Source organism: Lissotriton helveticus, chromosome 2_1 (genome assembly GCF_964261635.1).
Source record: "Lissotriton helveticus chromosome 2_1, aLisHel1.1, whole genome shotgun sequence".
Lineage (NCBI taxonomy): Eukaryota > Metazoa > Chordata > Amphibia > Caudata > Salamandridae > Lissotriton > Lissotriton helveticus.
In genome coordinates, this window is record NC_136059.1 from 1,686,603,686 (window position 1) to 1,686,621,721 (window position 18,036).

The window sequence follows — 18,036 nt, forward strand, 5'->3', positions numbered from 1 at the left end:
GATGTTTGATTTCCCTGTGCCAGGTCTGCTGTGCTAATGTGGACAGCAGAAGAGAGTGAGTGCCCCTGGTTTTTGGAGTTAATGCATGGCCGTCATGTCATCTGTTCTGATGAGTATTACTTTGCTCCAAATGAGTGTGAGTGAAAGGAAAGCTTTGAGAGTTGTATAGCAAGCAGAATTAGATATATGATGTGCCGCCCTTGCTGACTGGCATACACCGCCTGTATGGCCCTGATTGAAGTGCACTCTCCCACCCATCGAAAGAGGCGTTCATAGTGATGACTTTTGAAATGGGGTCTAGGAAAGGCGGCCTTGCAACCAGTTGTTGCTGTTCCTTGACTGCAGAGAGATAGGAGAACTGGCTATCATAAACTCTAGACCATGGGTACTTGTAAACATTTGCCGAGGATCCACAACATATGGTCTGTGGTGTGACCAAGGGCCACACTGTGGCGGTAGGGGGTCCTGGGTGGGTCAGGGGTTGTGTAAATGATCCAAGAAGTTTTTTTTAATAAACTGGCAAATCTCTATTTGCAGGTTAGTGGTGCAGGACACCACAGAAGTTACTTCATTGGACCTGCAAATAAATGCTTACCTGTTTAACATTTTTTTCCTGAAAATTAGAGTTCAGCTTGTAAATAGCAGCTCATGCTACTGTTCACCAGGGGGACCGCATGTAAAATAGGCCTGGGCAGTAAATTCTGCTCTGCCTGCGGAATTTGGATAATTTCGCTTTCCGCGGAATTTTTGGCAATTCCGCGGCTTTGTAGAACTTTTTGCTTGTTCGTGCTTTCAAAATGCGTGTTTGCAAAATATTTCTCCCCGAGCACGCAAACAGTGTTCGCGTACCAGAAAAAAGCATTTAGAGCGGGCAGAACAAGCAATTTCGCGTGTTCGCTGAACATTTGCGTGATCGCAGAGATTTTTTTACCATTTCGCTGAGCTTTGCATTAAGTGACTACGCAAATTCCGCCCACCCCTAAGTAAAGATCAAGAGGGCTGCAAGCTGCCCCAGGCCATACTTTGAATACCACTGCTCTAGATCGTCCCATTGACCGTCTTAATATGAATATTGAGCTGAAAGGCATTTTGAGCAACGGATGCATGTGTAGCTTGGCATGAGGTACTGTTGCGATGTAGCAGGCTATCATGCCTATCCAGAAAGAATACAAGTAGGCTCAACAGTGCGGATTAGAGAGAAACTGCAGTGCTTATTCAATTACATGAGCTTTGTTGATTAGAATCCCCAAAAATCAAATACTGGTGTGTTGATCGATACGTGAAGGACGTGGCAAATGGTAAATCCTACTGGTATAGGACAGATTTTTGGGAGAATACAGGAAGTAGCTTTGGGGTGAGGGGGATTCAAGATTACATTCGATAGCTGTGTTTGTAGGTAGCAAAATGGCAGTGAAAGACCAATGTGTTAGTGATATTAAATGATATGGGACTGCCATTTGAATAACCTATGCTGGGCCGTGTAATAGTATCCTAAGGTGGAAGTAATGTATTCGACATCGGGATGATGGCTAACTGAACATGATTTAAATGGGATAAATGAGGTACTAGGGAAGCCAATTCAAGCCTCCTTGGCAGAGAGGTATCAATAACCGGATGAATGGAATAAACACTCTACACATCCTAATGTGAAATCAACTCTTCCTCCCAGCTAGCTCTCATTCTCTTGTCCATTCAGTGTTGCTGTGTCCCCCTTAAGCTCAATCTTTAACACCTGTGAATATAAAATGGCACAGAATAACGAAAAAAGTGTTTTCTTTTACCTAGTATTAGATAAGTGAGCCAGACTTGGCACTTAATTCAAAGGGATAAAATATTTAGTTGCAACACATTTTTAATTATATAAATTTGGTAAAGATAGTACAGCTGTTATGGCAGAATCAGAAAAACAGTCAGCACACAAGTTCAACTCGGGGAGACTGCAAAAACATGCCAACAGAAACTGAAACGGTGCACAAGCAGATTTCTTTCACAGGTCCTGTACCCGCACACTTACATTTTCACTCACATACTCAGCATGCTGGCAAAGATATACCCAAGTGACGAACAATCACACTCTCCAGTCACTCGGTGACCTCCAGTAACAGGTTGGGTGACTTTAACCTCCAATCAATATAGATTCGTCCTCAGTCAGTATTATACCTCAAATGATACTTTGTTTTCTCTTATAACTGCACACTTGTCACTTTTTCCTCCTGTGCACTTTTTACTACCTCATGTATTTTTGGCTGCTCACAATTTTTACTACCTCATGTATTTTGTTTGCTCACAATTGTCACTATTACCTTTACTACCTCATGTATTTTTGGTTGCTCACAATTTTGACTACCTCATGTATTTTGTTTGCTCACAAATGTCACTATTACCTTATGTAACGTAATGTATGCTTTTGTAATCTGTTCTTTTGTAATGTTTCTCATTATGTTTTATTTCTGTTCCTTTTGTGAAGCGCTCTGACACCTTCGGGTAAAGTCCGCGCTATATAAAAAATGCATAAATAAATAAAAATAAAATAAATAAATCACCTATCACTTTTTTACACATTCCCTTACATAGTTACAGCCACTAGGTGGTACTCCAGCGCTCTATATAAAGCCTTGTTTTTACAGGACCTTGGCCTCTGGCAATTTGTGCATATCCCTGTCTGGAGATAAGAAAATAAAACAAATATCCTATGGCGGATGGCTCATCAGTCATATCTACAGATGATCCTGCTCATCCATTCACCTCGGATAAAAAGCTGTCTAAATGACATGACTGCTTATAATTTCAAGGGTAGAGAAGTACTGCTAGAATCTTGCAGAAACAGCAAGCTGGTTTTACTGCTGAAGAATTGAGAAACAGTTTGCAGAAAGCTATTTTAAACCAGTCATGACACAAAAAAGCTTATATCACATTTGTCCATTGATGTCAAAAGATCGCAAAAAGCATTAGTCTTGTCTTATTATTGAAACAAATCTATTAGTACAAACTGGAAACCGTTGATTTTTTTACCCAGACCTTGTACATCTCCCGTAAGAGGTGTTGTATAAATTCTCCTTTGGTTGTGAAAAACACCAAACTTTCTTCCATTCTACAGAGTCCATAAGTTGCTTTTCATTTCCGGACCAAGGTTGATGGAGTATGCTACATCTTCCACATATTCAAGTTAATTCTGACAGTTGTGATTGATGTAATCTGGTAATGTATACACCACTGCTAATCCGTTATTCGTAGTCTAGTGGCAGGCCCGATGAGGGGAACTGTTAAACATTCTATTAAGGAGTAATGCATCCTTAAAACGCAATTTATATACTAAGTCAGTTGTTATATATTTCTGGACACCAGTTGACCCACTTAGCAATTGTGCCACAAAAAGTGATAAGCAAAAAAAGATCAGAAAATAAACTGAGAAACCCTAACTTTACCACAACATGTAATCCCTAAGTGAGACCCTTAATCCTAATCTTACATCTTTCTCTAACATACAAACTGTCCCTTGCACTAAAAGAACTGCGTTACTTACCTGTAACAGCAGTTATCCAGTATTGGTGTCTTTCATAGATTCACATGCCTGAATCATTCCCCGTCGTCGAGACGGGAGCCTCCGGTACATAAAAAAGTAATGTCCTATAGACATACATAGAGAAAATAGGCCTAAGGGTCTCCCCTTAGTAGCCTTTCTTTGTCCTTATGCAAAAAGGACCAAACTCTCACAGTCAGCCAATCAGCTCCGACCTCCCTCTAGAACCTTCCTGGGAGGAGCCTCAGTCCCTCAGATTTTCGTACGCACTCAGCTAGTTAGGCGTAATATTGTTAGAGAGTGATGTGAGACTTCCCAGGAGAGGCGGGAGGGTTGCATGTGAATCTATGAAAGACACCAATACTGGATAACTGCTGTTACAGGTAAGTAACGCAGTTCTTATCCAGTATTAGGGGTGTCTTTCATAGATTCACATGCCTGAATCAGAGTAGCTAGCAATTAGACATTCACATTCGTGATGGAAAGGTGTCCTGCAGGCATGTTAGACAATGCACACATTGTCCTATAGCATGTAAAAAGACAGCATAAGCAGAGCATCACAATAGCAGAGAATGTGCATGCCTGGATGGCGGGATGAGGGAAGGCTCACCTCACTGAAAGAGATGGCGTAGCACCGCCTGGCCCACTGCTGCATCCTTCTGAAGTTCGATATCCAGGCAGTAGTGTCTGGAGAAAGTGTGCGGTGACTTCCAGGTCGCCGCTCTGCATATGTCCAGGATCGGCACTCCAGCGAAAAGTGCTGCTGAGGTGGACATCGCCCTGGTGGAATGTGCAGTGACATGATCAGTCAAAGGCCGTCCGGCCTTGGTATGACAGAATGCAATCGCTGTAGAAATCCATCTCAAGATGCTTTGCTTCGTGAGAGGCAGGCCCATTCTTGGATTGCTGTATGCCACGAATAGTTGTGAAGATTTTCTGAAGGCTTTGGTTTTATCCAGATAGAACTTTAGACATCTCTTGAGATCTAAAGGATGGAGTGCTCTTTCGGCTGCGGTGGAAGGGTTCGCAAAGAAAGACCTAAGGACTATTGGTTCATTGAGATGAAAGTCCGAAGGCACTTTCGGTATGAACTTAAGGTTCGGTCTTAACATCACTCTGTCCTGTCTGAATTGCATGTATGGATCCTGAATGGACAGAGCTTGAAGTTCGCTCACTCATCTGGCCGATGTTAAAGCGAGCAAGAGCACAGTTTTCCATGAGATGTATTTGATGGATGCCCGATGAATGGGTTCAAAGGGATGCCTCATAAGTTGGTTGAGAACTAGGTTCAGATGCCACGTCGGGGGGACTTTCCGAGGCCTCGGAAAGGATCTATAAAGCCCCTTCAGGAATTGTTTGACCAGTCTACTGGACCACAGGGAAGGTCCCGTGAAAGTTCTGGTGAACCTCGATATAGCTGCTAGGTGGACTTTTATGGATGCATGTGCCAGTCCTGATTGTGCCAAGTGCAGTAGGTATGGCAATAGCTGTTCAGGTGTGACGTACAGTGGTTGCAGGCCCTGGTCCGAACACCAAATGCAGAATCTTTTCCATTTGAGAGAGTAGGTTTTGTTGGTACTGTCTGCTCTCGCTTTTGCCAGTATATCTCTGCAGTCCTGCGGGATATTCAGGCCACCAAACTCTCTGTGCTCAGGAGCCAGGCCGATAACCTGAGCGATTGCAGGTTCGGGTGTTGCACCTGCCCCTTGGACATCGTCAGGAGGTTCGGGTGTTGTCGCAGACGAATCGGTGTCTTGATAGAGAGCCGAAGTAGATCCGAGAACCAGTGTTGTCTCGGCCAGGACGGGGCAATCAGGATTAGGGTACAGGGCTCCGCCTTCATCTTCCTGAGGAGCCTCGGGATCATGGGACACGGAGGAAAAGCGTACGCAAACACGCTGAACCAACCGATGGAAAAGGCATTCCCCAGTGATCCCTGTTGGGGATGCCAGCTTGCGTAGCTTGGGCATTTGGCGTTCCCCTTGGTGGCAAACAGGTCGATTCCTGGGACTCCCCATTGAGAGAAGATGTGAGTCAGCGCGCTGTCGCTCAGTTCCCACTCGTGGGAGAGTGATCGTTGCCTGCTTAGGGCGTCGGTGATGGTATTGTCCTTGCCTGGCACATAGTCGGCTTTGAGTGTGATTCCATGCAGCACTAGCCAGTTCCAGATCTTCTGCGATTCGCGTGATAGAGAGAGCGAACGCGTTCCTCCCTCTTTGTTGAGATAGTGCATCGTCGTGGTGTTGTCCGTTTTGACGAGCACTGGGGAGTGCCGGATGCGTGGTAGAAAGGCCTGTAGTGCCAGATGCACGGCTCTCAGCTCCAAAAGATTTATATGAAGCTGTTTTTCCTGAGTGTCCCATTTGCCGCTGATCCGAAGGTCCTGAAGGACAGCGCCCCATCCCTCCAGGGAAGCGTCCGTGGTGATCACCAGAGGTGTTGCCGGAAGGAGAAATGACAGTCCTACGGTCAGATTTTTGCGACGCCTCCACCAGGTTAGACTCTTGGTCATTTTGGGTGTTATCCAGACAGTGTCCTCGAAAGAGCCAGTACTTTGAGTCCATTGGCTCGCGAGCGCCTCCTGCAACGGGCGCATTCTGAGTCTGCAGTGAGGGACGAGGAGTATACAGAAGGACATCATGCCCAGGAGGGATGTATAGGTCCGGACCTTCAGTTGTGTCCTGTTCGCCACAGCCGTGGCCAGGGACAATATCTTGTCTGTCCTTTCCTTCGAGGGGAAGGCTCTTGCGCACTCTGTGTCCAAGGTTGCTCCGAGGAAGGTAATTTTTGTCGTAGGGATGACACAGGATTTCTTGAGATTGAGAGTTAATCCCAGCCTCTGAAAAAGATTTGTGCAGGCGCTGGAGGATTCGGCTGCGTTTTTCGCCGAGGGTGCTTTCACCAGCCAGTCGTCTAGGTAGGGGAAGACCTGGTGACCCATTTGACCCAGGAAAGCTGCCACCGGTGCAAGGCACTTCGTGAAAATCCGCGGCGCAGATTTGAGGCCGAACGGTAGTACCTTGAATTGATAATGTTGCCCTGCAACCTCGAACCTCAGGAATTTTCTGTGACACTTGAGGATGGGGATGTGGTAGTAGGCATCCTGGAGATCCAAGGATGTCATGAAATCTCCTTTTTCTAGAATGCCTAGTATTTCTTGAATCGTCACCATCCTGAACGATTGGCTCCGTAGGAAGACGTTGAGCGCTCGGAGGTCCAGAATGGGCCGGACATACTTGTCCTCTTTCTGGCGTACAAGAAAGAAGTGGGAGTAAAAGCCCTTCCCCTTCAGGGGTGCCGGAACGCGCTCGATAGCTCCTTTCTTCAGCATTACAGAAATTTCCTGGAGAAGCAGGCGTAAGTTTTTGTGCGCCCGTCTGCGTGGAGGAGTTCTGGGAGGGATGGTGGTGAATTCGAGGGAATGGCCAAAACGTATAATTTGGAGAACCCACCGGTCCGTGGTTATGAGTTGCCAATTGTTGAGGAAATGGGTCAATTTTCCTCCAAGTTGTAAGGAGGGATAGGGTGTCTGGACTGGCTGGAGTAGCCCGTCACTGGCGGCCGCCAGTGCCCCTCTTCGCATTCTTGCCTCTGAAGTTCGATCGTCCGTAGGACGATTGACGGCCTTGAGGTTGCTTGTGTTGGTATTGACCTTTGTTAGTATAGGAGTACGAGGACCTATTCTGATAGGAACCTCGATACGAGGACTGTCCTCTGGATCTGTTGCCTCGAAAGGACTGGGTCCGGGACTGTAAGGTACCCAGAGCCCTGGCCGTATCCGTGTCCTTCTTTATGGTTTGCAATGCCTCATCGATCTTGTCCCCAAAAAGGTGCTGGCCATCGAAGGGCATGTCTAAGACCTTGGATTGCACCTCCTGGCGGAACGACGTCGCCTTAAGCCATCCTTGACGGTGTAGGACCGCAGCTCCAGCAAGTTGACGAAAGCCAGTCATGGCCGCATCGATAGCACAGTCTATTATTTCGGCTGCTGAAGTTTGACCCTCCACTAGTAGAGCCTTGACTTCACCTTGGACTGTGTCAGGCAGGTCTGACAAATATGGGGCTATGTCTTCCCAGAGTTGGCGATTATAACGCCCCAACAGGGCAATGGAGTTGGCCACCTTGACGGTCATGGCCGAAGTAGTCTTGAACCGTTTGCCGATTGTGTCCAGCTTCCTGCCTTCTTTGTCCGGAGGAGCGGACAGCGGGGAGGAAGGGTTGCGGGAGTGCTTCTGGGCCGCCTGTGTGACCACTGAATCAGGTTTAGGGTGCCCATTTAGGCAAGCCGCTGCAGTCAGTGGGGCTTTGTATTTCTTGTCCAGGCGCGGAACAACCGCAGACACAGAAGCGGGCGTCAGCATCAGTTTCTTGCCTTGTTCCCACAGAAATTCTATTATTGGAATAGATTTAGTCGTCTTTTGAGTCTGCTCCTTAAAATCGTGCAGGAAGCATTCAGTTTCTGTGGATTCGATAGCCATATGGAATCTCTTTGCCGCTCTTTCAATGATTTTATGGAAGCCGCCGATGTCTACCGGCGGCAAGTCCGCTTGGCGCGGTTGGGGCGAAGCTGGTGAAGACGCCACATACTCATCCTCCTCATCATGGGTAGAGTGGGCCTCCTGGACCTCTCCTTCCTCCAATTCTTCCTCCTCCACATCCTCGTCTGATGACACTACCTCCTGAGATTGGATCTTCTCATGGTGGGCTTGAGGGGGAGGTCGAGACGGTTTTGGGGCTGCCGCTGGTTTATGAACGATCGGCGACTGATCTCTACTGTCAGCTTCCGGGAAGCGTTGTTTGTAATCCTGTACAAGGAATTTCAGGTCGTTCACCAGAGCAGCTGGCAGGCATATCATGGGGGTAACCTCCGTGCTGACTTTAGTGTGGACGGAGTGCTCCTGGTAAGAGATTTCCTCTACCTCCTCGTCAGTGCTTTGGCATTTGACATGTAGGTCCGAGATGGAAGTAGCGGGGCCCAGGTGGTCATCCTCTTCTGAGTCTTCACTCTGGAAGATTTCGTTAGGCGGCTGCATCTCCACTTTGCTTGGAGACGTGGCTTCCGGCGTAATATGCGGTTTGGTAGTCTTGCCCAACGCAGGACTGGAGGTGGAAGCCGCCGACGTCGTCGACGGTGGTAGCGTGAGGGATGACACCTCCACGAGCTTGGATTTCTTCCATGTTTCTGAAAGCATCTTCGTCGACGACGAGTCCTCCGTCGACGGCAGCTTTAACTTCGTCGACGACGACGACGAGTCCTCCGTCGACGGCGTCTTTAACTTCGTCGACGACGACGAGTCCTTCGTCGACGGTAGGGTCCTCGTCGACGGAATCTCCGTAGACGGCAATTTGGTCGTCGACGACCGCGACGTCGTCGGTGCACTCGTCGACGGCAAGCCCGTCGTCGACGTCGTTCTCGTCGACGTTTTCGTCGACGTCTTCGCCGTCGATGCCCTCGTCGATGCCTTCGTCGTCGGGGCTGTCGATGGTGGGTTCGCGTCGACGACAATAGGTTCGTTAAAGAGGATGCCGTCGTCGACTGCGTAGTTTTCGTCGACGGCGTAGTCTTCGACGTCGACAGGGTCTTTGTCGTCGACGATTTCAGCAGTAAAACAGAGGAAATAGGTCTACATGACGATGATGGAGATGTCATCGTCGACGGTGAAAGAGACAACGCTGACGTCGTTGACACAGTGGTAGTTACTGAGGTAGTCCTCTGGGCAGGTCTGCTAGATGACTGAGCAGGCTTCTTAAAAGTCTGATTATCCTTAACAGACACAGAAGATGTCGTAGATCTTGCCTCTGAAGACTTCTTGGCTGTCTTCCTAGGAGGAGTGTCTGAGGGGCCAGGGGAAGTTACCCTTGGCCTCTTTTGAGAGACTTCTGAGACCTTAGAGACACTACCCTCGGAAGATTCCAGAGTGTCTCTGTCCTTGAGCCTGTCGAGCCAGATGAGAAGGCGACCTTCCCTGTCTCTCACGGTCTTTTTAGGGAAAGACCTACATATTTTGCAGTCTGCAGGGACGTGGTCAGGATAAAGGCAATATAAGCATAAGGTATGCTTATCATCCACATGGAGCCTTTTCTTCCCACATGAAGAGCAGGCCCTGAAAAGGGCTTTCTTCTGGGATTCAGACATCGAAGAAAGCAGTGGAAAGAAAACACTTACTGCCTCAAAGTGTTACTGAAGTAATCCTTGAAGATTGTAGAGTGAAGATTCACTTTCAAAGGAAAGTAGATGATTTGTAAGGAATCCTGAGAAGAGCTCAGGCTGGAGACTCCCTAGCACAACGTGCGGTAGAAAATCTGAGGGACTGAGGCTCCTCCCAGGAAGGTTCTAGAGGGAGGTCGGAGCTGATTGGCTGACTGTGAGAGTTTGGTCCTTTTTGCATAAGGACAAAGAAAGGCTACTAAGGGGAGACCCTTAGGCCTATTTTCTCTATGTATGTCTATAGGACATTACTTTTTTATGTACCGGAGGCTCCCGTCTCGACGACGGGGAATGATTCAGGCATGTGAATCTATGAATGACACCCCTAATACTGGATAAGCAGTTGTTGCATGATCTTAATCTGTAACCTGATTCCATGTGATCCCTTCTTCATTACCTTTCCGTAACAAACACAACAGATCTGTATCTGTGTACCTAGTGAGTGGGTTACAGTTGCACTTTGTTCTAGGAACTCCATCTCAATGAAACTGTGTAATAAAAAACCTGATATCCCAGTAGTAGACTTTAAAATCATAAACTTTTGTCCACCTCAGGCTCTTGATGGTCAGAACATCTACAACGCTTGCTGTACTCTGCGTATTGAATTCTCCAAGTTAACCAGCCTTAATGTGAAGTACAACAATGACAAAAGCAGAGATTTCACTCGCCTTGACCTTCCCTCTGGGGATGGACAGCCCTCCCTGGAGAGTATGGCTGCTGCCTTCGGTAAGTAAATGTGTTGTCTCTGTTCTGACCTTTGTTTATCCTGATGGTTTCTTATCTCAGATGTGTCAGTTTTTGTTTTGATTGACATTCATAGAGATACTTTTGTGCCTCCCAGCACTGTCCCCTCATCTAAATTACCATTTTCTTTAACACAAATAATTGTGTTTGTTGATTGAAGATTTAAAGTCTAACCAATTTCCACGTTTCACTTTAATACTACGGGAGGAAATAATACAACTTATATCTTGCTTCATAGATAGACTTGATTGCTATTTTGACAACAGTTTATCATTTCTGAATAAAAATTACGTAGTAGCCGGGATAGCATCAAACGATTGCCATGTTACTAACCTCTCCTGGCTTCTCAAAATGTTGGGGGGAAAAAGCAACCATGTTGTGACTTCAAGAGCAAATAGAAAAGATGGGATTTCTTGGTGATGAGCAATCTGGTTTTCATCCATAGAGAGGCACAAAACCTGCCCTGACTGATAGTGTCTTTTAATCTCGACGCTGTGAAATCTGAAAGCCTGATTTTTATGATGATGTTCGACCTCTACTGAATTTAACACCATCAAACACCCAAAGCCCATAGAGAAATCAGCTGGGCTAATAAGCTTTACAGTGGCTGGATTAATTTCAATCGGACTGGATGGCATGAGTAGCGTTGGATCAGTATCTTGATGAGCCAATGACCGTTACTTTCCTTCCCTTCTCTTTAATGTCCATGTACAATCTTTCTATGAATTACTATTGAAGCTTGTGGTAAACTTGCATTGTTAAACCAAGAATACACAAGTGGTGCTTTTACTTTCTGATGACTTGGATAGATTGGAAGGTGATAGTTAAGCCAATATTTCTCAAGCATGGCTGAACGAGAACCTCCTCACAATCCAATGCAGTTAAAACCGAAATTCTTCTGATTGACACTGATTGCTACTTGAGATATTAAACGTCTACATTTTGCGGTTTCTCCGGCGGTACCTCTGAGTGCACAATGATGAACAAATGGAAAGCCAAGTGAATCAGATTTTTGGTCCACTACAATCATCGTCAACTTCTGTGGAAAACTAAACATTTGCTGTCCCAGGAAAATCACATGAGCATTGTATGAGAAATTATTCTAAAATGGATTATGCAAATACTTTGTTTTCTGCTATCTTGAAGACTAATCACAATGATTTGAAGTTGCTCCAAAATGCAGCTGTGAGCTGCATTAGATCTGCCTTGAGCCTCACTTATCTCTAAGGTCTGTTGCAAGTTACATTGGCTATTGGTGGCCTCAACACTCAACTGCGCCGGTCGGTTGCATCGTTCGGGTCAGTGCCTGTGTTTTTCATGCTGGAAGTGCTATATAGTTGCCAACCCAGTGTATTGAAGTCCGTTCTTTCTTTCTGTTCCAGATTGTGCTGATCTGGTCTGAGCTACCCCTCTGTCACTTTCTTACTGGCTTTTTTTTTTCTACGCGTTGAACTTTTTTGAGAAGTTTTCTTCTGCTGTGAGGATATGTCGCCCAAGAAACAAGCTGGTTTGTGACAGACCCCCACTTGGTGCGTTTGTGGTGCTTGGATCGGGATCACAACTCCAAGGTCTGCGAGTGCTGTGCTATGCATCCCAAAGCGCTGAGGGAGGGCTCCCTCAAGTGCCTCGCCCCCGATTGTGGTTGACTGCTGCTTGAGGTCCTGATCGCTCGGAAGTCCCAGAACTGCTTACGAAGCCCTTTTCGAGGATGGCCGCCTCACTAAGAATTGTCAGAAGTCTGGTAAGTTCCATAACCATGGGAAGCCATTGAGGTCTTTGACTCCACTGCGTCCATCAAAGTCTTCTGACGCAAAGCAGGAGCGTCTGCAGGACCTCCATACGGGTCTTCTCCATGCTTCCCCGGTTTTGCCAGAGCGTTGTTTGATAGGCCTGGAGAGGGAGACAAATGAATCCTTATGTTTACCAGCTTCCAGAAGAGGAACAGGACAACTGGGATGAGGAACTGGCAGAGGCCAGTGGGTTAGACACCTCACCGGACATTGGCCTTGTCTCTCCTATCGTGGCTACGGAGGAGGGAGCCTCTTTTGCAATGATGGTGCGTAGAGCGGCTGAGGTCTTGGACCTTCAGTTGCCCGCAGTTGCAGTCAAGACAAACGTTTTGATGGAGGTGCTTCAGCAGGGAGTCTCCCCTTAAGAATCCCTGCAATGAAGCACCTAACAGATATCCTAATCTGGGCCGGGTACAAGCCCTGCACAGGGACACCTGTGCATAGGACGCTTGCCTGCTGCCATCGCCCAGCTCCTTGCAACCCCAGTTTACTTACCCAGCACCCCACCGCTGTGATCTCGGTGGTCCAAGCCTCCACGTCCAGAATTTATCCTGGTGTGTTCCTTACTACTCCACTGTATAGGGAGTATAACATGCTGGGTAACGTTGGCAAGAACATTTTATTTTCCACCAACCTAGCACTGCGGTAATGAACACGGCTTGCCTATCGGCCCGTTATTTCCATACAATAAAGGACTCTATTGTGCAAGTGCTGCCTATGGTCTCGTAGGATGCCCGAGCCATACTTTCCCAGTCTATTGCTAATGGGCAAAATGCAGCAAAGTACACAATATGGTGTGGGCTCGATAAGACTGACTTAATGGACTTGTCAATTTTATCATTGGTGGCCTCGCGGCTAACCCTGGGCGGAGTTCACGGAGTTGCACTACGCGGATCTACGCAAAGTGCAAAAAAACTCTGTAGCACTAAGCGGAGCTCCGCAAGCGGAGGAGAACAGTAGAAAAATGCTGTTTGCTAAGATTGCACAGTGCCGGATCCTTGTCCGCTCTGTGCAATCATTGTGAACAGCACCATGCACAGCGCAAGCTTACCTTTTCTGCCATTCGAGTAGATTTTTACTCGCGCAGCAGCTTTCTCAACACGAGCGGACAGTTTCTCATACGCGAACAATGGCAATGATAAACCTGGCCCCCGCGTTGAGAAATCTCATCAGGAGGTTTATTTTCCACGCTCGCGCTCGCCAATTTGAAGTTGGCGAACGAGGAAAAATCTCGCCAGGAGGTGGATTTTCTGTGCTCGCCAACTTGACATTGGTGAAAGTAAGCGAGGAAACAAGTCCGCGTAGCAGAGTTTTTTTGGAACTCCGCGACCTCTGCGTAACGCGGGAACTCCGCAAACTCTGCGAGCGGAGTTCACCGCCCAGAGTTACTTGCGGCACCACACTTCACTGAGAACGACTGACTTTCCATGAGGTGTCCAGGCTTCCCTCTCGGGTATGCCCAGACATTGGTCCCGGGCTCATTGTGCCACTGGAGCCAAGTTATACCTGATTGAAGAGCCCTAACCTGGGCAAAATTGGTCCTAGGTTGCGTGTGCTCTGGTTCATGGAGGACCTGGTTTGGCAGTTTGAGCTGTACTATTTCCATAAGTAGTAGGGTCAAGACTGATTTGCAAAAGTGTCCAAACTGAGATGGCATGAGGGGGGGGGGGGTGGAACGATGGATTAGGATAGCGATTGCCAGTGGCTGATATTAATTCACTTCCAGTCTGGAATTGAGTTCCTTCAAACTAGAGCTGGAAGAGGTATTGGGGTTACCTGGGGTTGGGAAACTACAATGGTTTAACTATATTAGGGACACACTGCATAGCATTGGCAAAATGAATATGTGGAGGGATTGCCTTGTTTGACAACATCCAGGAATGAACTTGTCAGGAGCTATAGGGGGGCACAAACTTGCTCTCCTTCATGGAATCCCAACGCTTGGCTCTATGACAGCAACTTTCATTGGGATAAAAGACAACTAGCCTTGTGCTCTTCTTAGTCGAAATTCAGCCGTTTTAGCTAGGAAACTAAAAGTCCAATTTAGGCATGGGTCACTTCCTTAACGTACATTCACCAATAAATGGACAGGCACCCTATCTCTAGGATGTTCAGCCTGTGGTGAATCTGAAGAATCAGAACTGCATGTATTTTTTTTTCTGCCCAGCCTACAAAGATTGTAGATCAAAATGGTTGATCCAATTGTGTAGAAACCTGGGGACCTCGCATTCTTAAGAAGCATTTAGGCTCCTGTAATATGACAACCTATTGTGTTTGATGTTTCAAGATTCCTGTTTTCAATGTGGTCTACACACAAGCAGTTATTATGATAGTACTACCCATGTCAAGTAAAACAAAAAATGTACGTAGAGAAAGGCCCAGGTCAGCTTGCTGGGTATGGCCCCTTTATAAATAGCACCAATGTCCTTTACCCGTTAGGAATTTTTGGCAAGGGATGGAGATCACTTGGGCGTCTACTGCTATTTGCATTTGCACTCTAGGAGATTTCCTGTAAATGGTCTAAAGACTTGTATTTTTTTTTGTTGAACATTTTAACCAAGGCCACTTTTTTAGCAAGGAAAAATTGAATATCCTATTTTTATATGTATGTATTTTGTGCTTTTATGGCTATCGCCGAAAAAAATATGCATGATGAGGATTCATTTAAGCATTCTATCCATCAGTCTCTAATGTTATTCTGGCAACCAGGCGTCCCTCCACCAAGTCTGCATACGTCTGCCATTGGAGTAAGTTTGTGTCATAGTGTGCATCCCACAACTTTGACCCCCTTTTGCACCTGTATACCAGGTTCTGTTATTTGCTTAATCTTTGGCCCAGCAGGGCTCTGCTCTGGGCACAGTTAAAGGTCATCTCTTTCATCTCTGAATTTTTACAGTTGCCAGACCAACCTTCACTCTTTGTCACCTGGTGTGGCTCAGTTCCTTTAATTACTACAGCATATGTTTTCCCCCCTACTCCATTCATCATGCCTCGGAGGGACGGCAACCTTGTCCTCTTAGGCTTTTGACCATCAAAGCTGCCTTTTTAGTGCCCATAACATCGGCCAGTATGGTCAGCGAATTGCAGGCACTCTGTGCACTCTCTTTATACCACCTGTTACCCGGACAATCTTGTACAGTAGACTCATACTTCCTTCCTTCTGAAGGTTGTGACCCCCTTCCAAGTAGGCCAAAACATCACCCTACCCACTTTCTTTGCTCTGCCTCATTCCTGTAGAAATGAGGAGAGACTCCGTCTGGACCCAAAAAAACATTGTTGTTCTACCTTGACCCCACAGAAGAGTGCCGAGTGGACGATCAACTCTTCGTGTGCTACGTAGAAGCTCAGATATGGTAGTCAGTGCAGAAACGGATCATCTCGAGATGGATTGTTCTATGCAGTGAGATCTATTACGCATTGGCCAAGGACTTGCAGGCTCCCTTCACAAAAACCAAGGCTGCTAGCACTGTGTCAGCTCACAGCTTCTCAGGCTTGGGAATTTGTCAGGCAGCAACGTGGGCTTAACTGAACATTTCCACCAAGCATTACTGCCTGGACAGTCATGTCTGTTGTGATGGGCATTCCGCCTCTTCTGTCATCCAGGACTTTCTAATTTATTGGTTTCGCAGTCCCACCTCCGGGGAGGCATTGCGTGGGCATGTGTTCTATGGTAAGGAATCTGCAGCTAACAGTCTCTATCAGATGAACAAGCTATCTAGCTGCAGAATCCTTATAACCCTTCCAAGGCCGTTTCTACCATTAGGCAAGCCTAGGCGGCTGCCTAGGGCGGCACAAGGGGGAGGGCGGCAAAAAACATCATATGCGTGGGAGGGGGCACTTTACGAACCGTTGCATTTAAGTTGTTGTGTCCAATTGGAAATGTGTATCATGCGTTCTACCAGTCGATAGACACTTCGGAAGTAAATTGAGAAAAAACCGTCAGACAAGCAGATGGAATTAGGAGGTATAAATCACCGCAGCTAACAGCGTTCACATAGTTTCACAGCCTGTTAGCAAAGCAAAGGGCAGGGCTTCAGGGGCAGGCAGCGCGTGACACATGGGTACCCAGTGCATGCTTTGGGACTAGATTCTGACACGCAAGCCATTAAACAATCTCACCAGGTGTCCAAATCAAGTATTTTGTATTCCCATGTGTGCAAAGCTCCCACAAGTCCGTTAAACTCAAACAATTTATAACTGAAGAAAACTCTGAGCAGTGAGAAAGGAGACCACCAGTACCCCAGTAAATATATCCAAGTCTTTTTTGCTGTTGCAGTTTTATAGAGGGCAAACTTGCATTTTACACAAGCACTAGAGATAGATAACAGTACACAAGGTCGGATTAATTTTTCAAAGGTAGTGGAGAGCTCTGGCCGTTGGGAGACATCTCCTCCCATGGCTGCGCACATCACATGAAGGGAGAGGGCCGCAGCAGGGGCTGCTGAGATGTCTGCCCTAACAGCGCTGTGGGCTGGGCTGGAGACGGGAGAGGGCTGTGTGCTAACTGTTGTTTGACAACCAGCACAATGCGATGTATGTCTCAACAGATGGGATGGTACAGACTGTGCATCAAAGTAACAATGTGACAGTGGTACCCTGCTGTGAAGGCCAGTCTCCTCTGCTGTTGTGAACCCACTCTCTCCCCTTTGATGTACGACATTGTTTGTCAGTCACAGATCATCAGCCAGGCCTTCAGGACAGGTAGCAGGCAGCAGGGGTCTGACGTCGTCACTGAACTGCATATTGTTATTATTTCTACCAAAGATGACCCCGGGACAACCAGCACGGACATGGCTAGGTCAGATAGAGGAACATAATTCTCTGGGAAGGTGTTTCATATATTGATCTCACGAGACTAATTTGGGAGTGGTTTAGAATGCGGCATAGAGAACTGTCTTTGTAAAGCAAGGGTTTTGTAAGGGTTGTGATATGCAGAGCGTGGGCTTAGACCATCTAAGAAGGTAGAAGTATGACCATCTGAGCGCTGGACCGTGTTCGAGCATGGCACAAAGTGAACCTGGAGAGGTGGGAGAATGAGTGAAAGGTGTAGTATGTGGGATAACATCTTTAATATGGATTTGACAGTCCAGACTAGACAGAGAGGCACTAAAGCAGGCCTCTATTCCCCAACACCTGGATAACAGGGTGAGAGAGTGATGGTAGTTAAAGGGAGGGGGGTGGCATTTTTCAATTCTCGCCTAGAGTAGCAAAACACCTAGAAACGGCCCTGAACCCTTCCATCCTCCCCTCTCTGTGAACAGATTACAGTGTATGTGACACCCTTCTCAGGGCCTTATCTTGTCACACCAGTGGTGATTTCTCATCATGGCTCCGCCCTCCTGTTGTAGAAAGTCACAAAAGTAACAGACTTCAGCAGACCAGGGTGGCACCTTTATAGGTACCGCACATGTCACTTCTAGCACGGGCATTCTCGACGTGGAGATGAATGATGTCTCCTACCAGCGCGCAGCAGAACTGCTAAAAAATCTTCCCGATCCAGTCTGACTCCTGGGGATATTTTAAGGTACAGAATCTTCAGCTATATACATTCTCTACCAGAATGTAAGTAACTTTTTCATTGGGAAAGCCTGATGACCCAGTGACACTTGGTTCCAGCATTTGAGCATTTCAGTAAGGAGAAAATCTATAGCCACAACATTTTGTGGTCAAAAGAATGTGCCATTTTTGCACTATACTATGTAAATTGAACATTGTTTGCTTGGCAATTTAATGTCACTACAGATGCATCAGGCAGTATGCTCATAAATTACACT

The 18,036-nt window shown here is 46.8% G+C and overlaps 1 protein-coding gene across 1 annotated transcript in view; it reads left to right on the forward strand.

Moving 5' to 3' along the window:
* The window catches only part of PTBP3 (polypyrimidine tract binding protein 3), a 634,697-nt gene that overhangs the window by 412,804 nt on the left and 203,857 nt on the right, over positions 1-18,036 (forward strand). Inside the window, exon 7 of the mRNA XM_078676642.1 lies at positions 10,283-10,454. Coding sequence (XP_078532768.1) covers positions 10,283-10,454 — 172 coding nt within the window. The remainder of the gene's footprint in view (positions 1-10,282; positions 10,455-18,036) is intronic.